Here is a 9,290-nt window from a genome sequence, read left to right as displayed (position 1 = left end):
GGGGGGGGTTGGGGAACAGGAGGAAAGGAAGGAAAAATGCATGCATTAGAAGCTTTCAGTGTACCACAGGGAATAAAATACACAAAAGAATAAGTTGCTGTTCAAAGGTGTGCTTGTGTAAAGATAAATGAGATTGTGTTCTATTTTCTTATTTTTGTTTTCTGTGGATAAACAGAGGAAGTGGAAAGAATCATTGCTTCAAATAAACTAATAAGATTTTACTATAAAACTAATAACACAATTGTTTCTTTTGGCCTCACAAATTCTGAAATATACTTTAAGTAAAAGAAATAAGCAAACAGATTAGAATGCGGTTTTTCCTCATTAAATAGGAAGTTCTTTTCCCACTTTTATAAATTTTTGCTTAAAAGTCAGCATTTTCCTTGCAGTAAAATATCTTTTACATAACTTCTAGACAGCCACTAATTTACATTTTAGTGTACAAATTGAAAATTTCTATAGAAGTTTGGGGAGTCATTTCCGGCAAGGTTGAATGAGAAGTTCAATTCTCTTGATGTTTAAGTTCAACAATGTTGAAGAACCGCTTCATTTCAGTTGCAATCTTCCTTAAGTATCAAAAAATAAATCACAGTGCCACATAAATTTACTATTGCAAGGTTACAGGTAAGCCTGTGATTTTTTTTTTCTTTTTGTCCTAGGAAGTGAGAGACATGAAAACATTTTACAAAGCACTTTGCTTTCAGCTTGTTTTGTGAATAGGAAGCAGATGAAAAACCACATGTGTAATTAACTTTATACATGAATAACCAATGAAAAGCCATTTTGAGCTCCATATCAATCATGAACCAAGAAAACCGCTCTGCTCCGTCAATTATTAGCAATTCTCAGGAAGAATAATTAGGTGGAGGGAAATTAAATTTCTTTCACCTATAAACAGTGTTTCACGAAATCGATGAAAACAGGATTAGACTCTGGGTGAATTTACGCCTCTCGAAAACCTTGCATTTGAACTCAAAGCATCCAATTATCCAGACTACCACACTTGAGAATCATCTTCTGAAGCGAAATAAACAAAACAAAAAACAGAACAGAACAAAACAAAAACCCGATGGTCTAAGGCTTTTTATTTTGAAATATTCAGAGTGTGGGGCTAGCCAGGAGAGTAGATAGACTATCTTGAAATGGAAAAGTCACCACATTAATTTTAAAACTTCAGCAAATACCTCTAAATCTCAGGTAGTTTTTAAAAACGCTTTTCTCCTACCCCTCAGTCTCTGCCCTCAACCACCCCCCCCCCCCNNNGGACAGCATAAATTACATGCTATCCAGAGACTGAAATCCCCTAATTGGGGAACTGGGATTTTTAAACTGCTTGCAGAGAGAGAAGGGGAGAGGAAAGGAGACCAGGAAAGTTAAAGAGAAGGAAGGAAACCAAACAGAACCGCGTGGGGGTCGCGCCGAGGGCCCCAGTCGCCGGCCTCGGGGGCTGCCCGGCGGGGACCACGCCGTCTCGCTCGCCGGCGGAGCCCGAGGGCGACCCCAGCACAGCCCCAAGCCTTCTTCCCCGCTCCCGCCGCCCCGCCGCGCCACTGACCTGCGTAGACAAAGAGCAGGGCCAACTTCGGAAACAAGATCGCTGGACCCCCGGGCAGCCTCAGCGCGTCCATCCAAGCCGGTGGCCGCAGGTTGCGCGCCAAGACAGACGGACAGACGCACAGGCTGGAGAGAGGGCCGGGGGAGAAGGGGGAGCCCGGGACGCCGAGGCGCGGGAGCGCGATCAGAGGGGCCGGGCAGCGTTGCCGAGACGGGGGGCCCGCGGGGACCCGGCCATGGCCCTGGGAGTCTTCGAGGGGAGCCCAGGCGGGCGCGCGCGGGGCTGCTCGGGGGCCGCGGTCTCTTTGTCTCTGCCCGCGGCGCTTGCGCTCGGGCGGCAGGCGAGGCTCCAGCGTCCTGGGCCACCCGGGCTCACATTTCATCTCCGCGGGTGGCACCGACGTGGGGCTGGGGGCGGGGGTGGCCCCGACTCCACCCCACCCTCCGGTTCTTGCAGCTATAGCGTGAGTCCTGGAGCATGAGGGAACTTCTTCTAACCCGACGCTTTGGCAATTGCTGTGCAGTTTAGCAAGCTCTTTTTATCTTCCAGCCCTCCGCTCTGATTTTTCTTTTAGGAGCAAATGGGTGAAGAAGAGTGTAGCTTTTTATCTTTAAATAAATATAGGGAATTTTTAGGGTTGAGGGTCCTCGACAAAGAAAGCCAATAAAGAAAGCTCAGGAGAATTGGAGAGTCAGAAACGGTGTATAGTGTCTCTGCCAAAAGCTGATAAAATATTTATTTGTTGAACACCTAAAGCATTGTCAGTGAAGTGGAAAACAGAACAAGAATGTACACTGGCATCACTATTATTTGATACTGTTCTGGAGTTACTGGCCTATGCAATTAGACAAGAGAAAGAAAAAAGTTATAAAAATTGGAAGCAATATTTTCATTTGCAAATGATATGCTTGTATATGTGGAAAATCAGAAAGAATCAGTGAAACAGCTCTTAAATAAGGTTATGTGACTAGAGAAGCAATTTGCTTTCATGCAAATAAAAATTGATTAGAAAGTTCTTAGTTTTATGCATGAAAGAAAAAAACATAAGTAAGTGAATAAAGATAATTCTCTTTATTTATTATACAAAATTCAAAAGGGCGATGAATGGGATAAGCCTCAACAGAAAACAGTTACGTTATAACATCACAATAATTGAAACAGTTTTCATTAACAATAGAATAGAAGGTTCAATGGAACAGAATGGAAAATCCAAAATTAAAAACACATATGCATAGAAATTTAATTTATACTTTTTTAAAAAGATATTTTTAAAGCAGAAGAGGAAATTATGGGCTACCCAATGGATTGTGTTGGGGCCTTAAGTAGGCATTTATGGATTCTTATCTCCTTTCATCAAAACAATATCATATGAATTAAGTATTTACACTAGAGGATGCAATTATAAAAATATTAGATAAAAATGAGAGGATGACATGTAAATAATCACAGAAATCTTTTCTAAGCATTATCAAATCTCAAAAGTCATAAAAGAAACAAATTGACCAATTTGACTCCATAAGAGATAAAACTTTCTGTATATGACAAGCCACACATTTGACTGGGAAAAAATATTTAAAATGCGTAGGATAGACAAAGTCCTGATCTCCTTAATATGTAAAGAACTTAAAAAATCAATAAGGAAAAGAAAACCAATAGAAACTGAGCATAAATATTAATAGATTGATCTATCATCTATGTATGTATGTATGTATGTATCATCTGTCTATCATTTATCTCTGTCTTCTAGTTTTCTAAATATCCTAACTCCCCAAAAAGAAAAAAAAGCAAAAATCGAATTGACAGTGAGACATCCTTTTTTCATATATCAGATCAACCAAGGAAACAAAAAACAACCCAACTTTTAAGGAGAACAATGTGGCAATTTGTATCAAAATTTAAATACACATGCAGTTTAATGTAATTTGTCCTCCTCTAGGAGTTTAGTCCTATAAATATGCATGCTGCTGCTTGGATGTAAGAAAATGGGAAGAAAAACCACCTTCAAAATAAATATAATCTGAGATCCCTAGCATGCTGTATGCTTCAGCGAAGGCCTAGTCATCCACCTGTTCAATAAGAAGCCCGGTCAAGTGCTCCTCTCTCTCAGTTCCAACAGCTGATCTATCACAAAGTTTTACTGATTGTGCGTCCAAACAACATTCAAAAATATTGCATTTTACCTTCTATCTCTGCTCTAATCTAGGCTCTTAGAGTCTCCGTTACCAGCAGTTTCCCTGCCTCCAAAGATATTCTCCAGGCGGAAGCTAGAATATTTCTTCTTAAATTAAAGATTTTATCACATTCACTCACTTGTTTAAAACCCAGTGCATTCCTTCTGCTCTTGGCTTAAAATCCAGACATTTAACCCATGGATTTTGAGAAACTTCATCAGTTGCTCCTCACCTGAAATCAACATTCTGCTGGGGAACACAATTTCTAAATAATTGTCAGAATTTCTACATAATCAGAAGAATGGCTGGAGGAAGTCTCAAATATACAGGATTTTGAATCCTTAAAAGAAGAAGATACGGATGTAAGTGACTGTTTGCAAAGCTGGAGAATGAGACTGAAGGTTTTGGGAATGGAATCATGCTTCCCTCTCCAGGTGAAACTGGATGCAGAACCTAGGACTGGGGTAATGGGGACAGGCATCTGGAGATGAAGGGCACGACCACTCCTGCCCAGTTGTTGCCCACAGCCCTGGGACAGGCAGCTTGTTGCCAATGATGTCAGTAGCCAGTGGGAGTGTTGATCAGAGTAGCCTCTCCTTGCTTACATTTGAGAACAGAGCCTTCTCTTCACTTCGATGGGAAGACCAACCAAGCTTGCCTGCTGGTTCCCATTGCAAAAAAAAGATAGTCCACCTCAAAGTACTCAGGTGCTTAAGGTGCAAAATATGTACGGATGTACATGTATACACAAATATATATGAAGTGAAAAACCTTAAAGCACAGCATTAGAGGGAAGAAATGAGTTTTTTGAAATTAAAATAAAACTTGATTTGGAATTTAAAATTTTTTTAAAAAATATTTATTAAATTTTGAGAGGCAGAGAGAGACAGATCATGAACAGGGGAATGGCAGAGAGAGAGGGAGACACAGAATCCAAAGCAGGCTCCAGGCTCTGAGCTGTCAGCACAGAGCTCAATGCAGGGCTCAAACTTGCACACTCTGAGCTCATGACCTGAGCTGAAGTCAGGTGCTTAGCCAACTGAGCCACCCAGTCACCGCTGATTTGGATTTGAAAAATATCACAGAAAAATTATAAAATTGTCACACACAAAAAAACTTAGGCTGTTAGATCAAATTGAGGGCATATTTCATAACAGAAAAATATGCAAAGAAATACAAGCCATGAATTAAAATATTAAAAAATGTTATAGCACATAGAAGAGACCAAATATGAAAGTAATATGCAAGTTAGACGTAGTTTGAAAAGAAAAAAGTGAAGAAACAAATATTAAAAAGATAATTCTTCAAAATTCTAAGCTACAATAAAATTTGAATTTTCAAATTTAAAATGGTGAGTGAGTTCCAGGAAAACTTTTTTAAAAGAAGAATGCACATATACATATTCTAGAGACCTATTTGAATTAGTATAAATTTAAAATCATATAAATTTTTCTACATAATAAAAAAGTTTGCTTAGAAAGAGAATCGAACATTAGACTTCTCATTTGCAAACTTAGAATTTGAGAGTGAAAATGTTTCTGTACCTTTGAAAGATAAAGACTATAGCCCAAGAATCTTATTTCCAAATCATATTCCATTAATATTTGAGTTCATTAATATATTTCTAACAGCATTTATTATAATTTTAAAACATAATAAAGAGCTTACATGTCCAGTTAAGCAAATTGGGATGCATCCATATTATGGATTAATATCCAATACTTTAAAATAGTGGAGAAAGTCCTTAAGGTATATAGTTAAGAGGAAAACTAGGAAAGGAAAGTATCCAAGAGAAACAATCCATGGGTAAACATGTTGTGCTATACATCCATACAGTGAGACACAACTTGGCAGTAAAAACAAGTTTGAAGAATATGCAACAGCATGGATGACGTTCTGGAAGAATATGTTGAGCAAAGTAACCAGACACAAACAAATGGCTGTATAATATTGTTCACATGGTATTCTAGAAAAGACAAAAATAATCTATAATGACAGAAAGCAGCTTACTGGTTCCCTGGGAATGGGATTGTAGACTGTCATAAGGGTCATGGCAATCTTCTGTATCTTAATAAAGGGAGCCATCACCCAGCTGCATACATATGCTGAAGTCATGGAAATGCACATTAATAGTACACTTAAAATATGTATGTTCTAGACTATGTAAATTATACCTCAAGGAAGTCGATTTTCTAAAAGCTATTGCTAATACAAACATGGGAGATAAGAGTTAAGATAAATTTGTAAAAATAGCTATTTTTTGACTGCTGGAATTCTGTTATTTAATAATTTCCCCAAATGTTCACTATAGCTATACATAGCTCTTAACATATAATAAATGTTAACTTCAAAAAGATGGTATCTGGAGGCACCTGGATGACTCAGTCGGTTAAGTGTCCAACTCTTGGTTTTGGCTCAGGTCATGATCTCATGGTTCGTGAGTTGAAGCCTTGCATCAGGCTCCACGCTGACAGTGCAGCGCCTGCTTTGGATTCTCTCTTTCCCACTTTCTCTGCTCTTCCCACGCTTGTGTACGAGTGCTCTCTCTCTCAAAATAAATAAATAAGTAAACTTAAAAAAAAAGACGGCATCCATCTTTTGCAATGTTATTACATTATTAAACTTATGTCTATGGAGAATATTTAATAATAGAGAAAAATGTTCATAGTCTTTCTAAAGAAGAAGCAAAATTGTACTTCCTTTGAGATCCTAATTTAGTGAACATATAGATACGTACTCCTTTATTTCTGTTTATGTGTTTTCCACATATTTTACCATAAACATGTATTTTTTTATAATGAGAAAAATGGGTTTTTAAATAAAATCATTTAGTCTGACCATGGCAAGTAGAGTGGATATTTCCTAACAATTAATATGAAAGTTTTTCAAAACTCTTATATTTTGAAANAGTATTACTTTGGCTATTCGGGGTCTTTTGTGGCTCCATACAAATTTTTGGATAGTTTGTTCTAGTTTTGAGAAGTATGCTGGTGCAATTTTGATTGGAATTGCATTGAATGTGTAGAGTGCTTCTAAGGATATTTTAATTCCTGCCATAGTTCTGAAACCTTAAGATACATATTCATCAATGAGCATTTATTAGTATATCATGTGTAATTTGGTGTTGGATTTATGTTATAGTTCTGCTTTTGGATGGTGCATAAACCAACATTTTAAATGTCTAAAGATGATTAAGAAGCGATAGGTGACATATGAGAGGTGAATAATGTTAACCCATAGTATTATTTGGAACCAGAGAGTTATAACAGAACAGGATTTCACAGATTGTGCAGGTCAATTTCCCTATTTCAGAAATGAGAAACCTAAGGGCAAATTATTGAGTCAGAGGCCCAGCACGTCCCATGGGGAGAGGTCGCATATCAGATTTGGGTATGGTAGAGTTATTTCTGAGTTTTACGATGATTCGCTTTGAGGTCTTCTGACACATACTTTCTTTCTTCAAATAATTTATTTCACCATAGGGTCAGATCAGTATAACTCCTTGCAATTAGTTACTCATTAATAAAGGGGGAAATGTGTACATTTAAGGCTTCTACTTGTGTGTGATCTTTATCGTCATTAGAAGATGTATGTATGGATGCCTGGGTGCCTGGGTGGCTCAGTCGGTTGAGCATCCTACTTCGGCTCAGGTCATGATCTCATGGTTCATGGGTTCAAGCCCCACATCGGGCTCTGTTCTGATGGCCCAGAGCCTGGAGCCTGCTTTGGATTCTGTATCTCCCTCTATCTCTGCCCCTTTCCCATTCATGCTCTGTCTCTCTGTCTCTCAGAAATAAATAAATGTTTAAAAAAAGAAGAAGATATGTGGATGCCGAGAAAAGCAAGACTCATACAAAGGCAAAAAATCTGGAAGAAAGCAAGCAGGAGGGAAAAAACAAAGGGGAAAAAGGGAGACGACCTAAAATATTCATTGAGGGCTAAGAAGAGTATTGAATGCTTATTTTCTGTCAGAACCATGTGTAAGTTCTTTAAAATTTTAATTAATACTTTTTCAACATCTTAATGAAGTGGATATGATTATTATCACCTTTGTTGTATGAGCAGAGTCATTGAGCCCCAGCATGCATAAATAACTTTGCCCAAGGTCACACAGCAATGAGTGAAGCCCTGAAAATGTAACTTCAGAGCAGAGCTCCTGCCCTTTACCACAGAGGCTACACTACACGTCTTTCAAAACTAATAGCCTGTTTGGTTTGGGGGAAGTTTAAGATTCCTCGTTTGGCCATATCAAAAACAAGAGACAAAGTACTTCCAGATGAGCTTTCTCAATAGCAATTATTTCAGTTAGCTTCAATAACTGGGTCTCATTTAATCAACCCAACAATCCTAAAATAAATTGTATAACTATAATTACATTATACTTTAGAAGTATAGTTCTGAAAGCTTAGTGGGCTTCAGAAATACGTGAAGGGTCTGTTAAAACACAGATACTTAGACCTATCCCTGATTTACCCTAGGTTTAGGCAAATCACCCTTTAGAAGTGCTCATTTGTGTGTCTCCTAAGGATATTTGATGGGCATCTCATAATTAAAAGTGGGTTTTGAGTTTGTGGGCGTCCTCACTCAATATGGCAATATCAGCTTTTCAAAGGAAATTTGGGAGAGAGTTCATGTAATAACCATATGCTTTGAAATATTAATTTAGTTTAAAAAGTCTGTCTACAGGGAAGTAAGTGCACTGAATAATACATCTTGGAAATCACTCCATATCAGTTCATAGGGTTTGTCTTCATTCATTTTTTATTGCTCCAGGATTTCCAGGAAGATGGCAGACTAGGAGGATCCTAAGCTCACCTTGTCCCGTGGATGCACCTAGACAAAAACCACATCAGTGCACCCAACCCAGAAAATGGCCTGGCAGAACAGACCCTCCACAGTTAATCACAGAGAGGAGGCCACATCAAAAGGACGGAAGAGGTGGAGACATGGTCAGGAACTAACCACAAATGGGAGGAACCCCACAAGCCCAAAGAAGGGAGAGAGGCAGACCAACCCCAGGCACTCCAGGCATGGGGGACACACATCAGAAGGTGAGTCTTCACAACATTTGGCTTTGAAAACCAGTGGCCCGTAACTTTGCAAGTTTTTATAACCAGTGAGCTTACAATCGGGAACTTTAGAAATTCAGCGGGCAGGAGAAAATCTGGGAGAGAGGGAGAATGGGTGGTGGAAACAGTCCCCTGCTCTTAAAGAGCCAGCAGAGCAAACAACCCACAAGGAACAGCTGGAAAAGGCAGTTGGAAAGGTGCCTGGGGCATTGGGAAGGATCTTTGTTTACTAATCTCAGAACAACTGAGGGGTGGGGATTTTAAGGACACTTCCAAGAACAAGAGAGCTGATGGGCACTATTCCTCCCTACCCTTCCCCGTAGATACAAGGATTCTTGCAGCAACCAGCAAGGATACCCCCATCATTTGTTATTGGTCTATAGTATTCTGTTGAAGATGTGTACCATAGTTGCCTAATATGTTGGGCCATTATGATTTCCAACATTTTACCATTACAGATAATGCTGCAATAAATAGCCTTGAAAATATGTATTC

General features: G+C 38.9%; 1 protein-coding gene and 1 long non-coding RNA gene across 2 annotated transcripts in view; one reads left to right on the top strand and one right to left on the bottom strand.

The window, feature by feature from the left end:
* Positions 1-1,869, bottom strand: part of CYYR1 (cysteine and tyrosine rich 1) — a 107,557-nt gene extending 105,688 nt beyond the window's left edge. The window contains exon 1 of the mRNA XM_077760215.1: positions 1,556-1,869. Within this exon, the coding sequence (XP_077616341.1) occupies positions 1,556-1,628 (73 nt within the window). The 5' untranslated portion in view covers positions 1,629-1,869. The remainder of the gene's footprint in view (positions 1-1,555) is intronic.
* Positions 1-8,771, top strand: part of LOC144228399 (uncharacterized) — a 46,987-nt gene extending 38,216 nt beyond the window's left edge. Inside the window, exons 2-3 of the long non-coding RNA XR_013334178.1 lie at positions 7,518-7,706; positions 8,500-8,771. This is a non-coding gene — a long non-coding RNA (uncharacterized LOC144228399). The remainder of the gene's footprint in view (positions 1-7,517; positions 7,707-8,499) is intronic.
* The last annotated feature ends 519 nt before the right edge of the window (positions 8,772-9,290 follow it).

Source organism: Crocuta crocuta, unplaced genomic scaffold, assembly GCF_008692635.1.
Source record: "Crocuta crocuta isolate KB4526 unplaced genomic scaffold, BGI_CrCroc_1.0 scaffold369, whole genome shotgun sequence".
In the NCBI taxonomy this organism is placed as follows: Eukaryota; Metazoa; Chordata; class Mammalia; order Carnivora; family Hyaenidae; genus Crocuta; species Crocuta crocuta.
The sequence above is the reverse complement of the archived record's forward strand: the minus strand, read 5'-3'. Positions and strand labels throughout refer to the sequence as shown.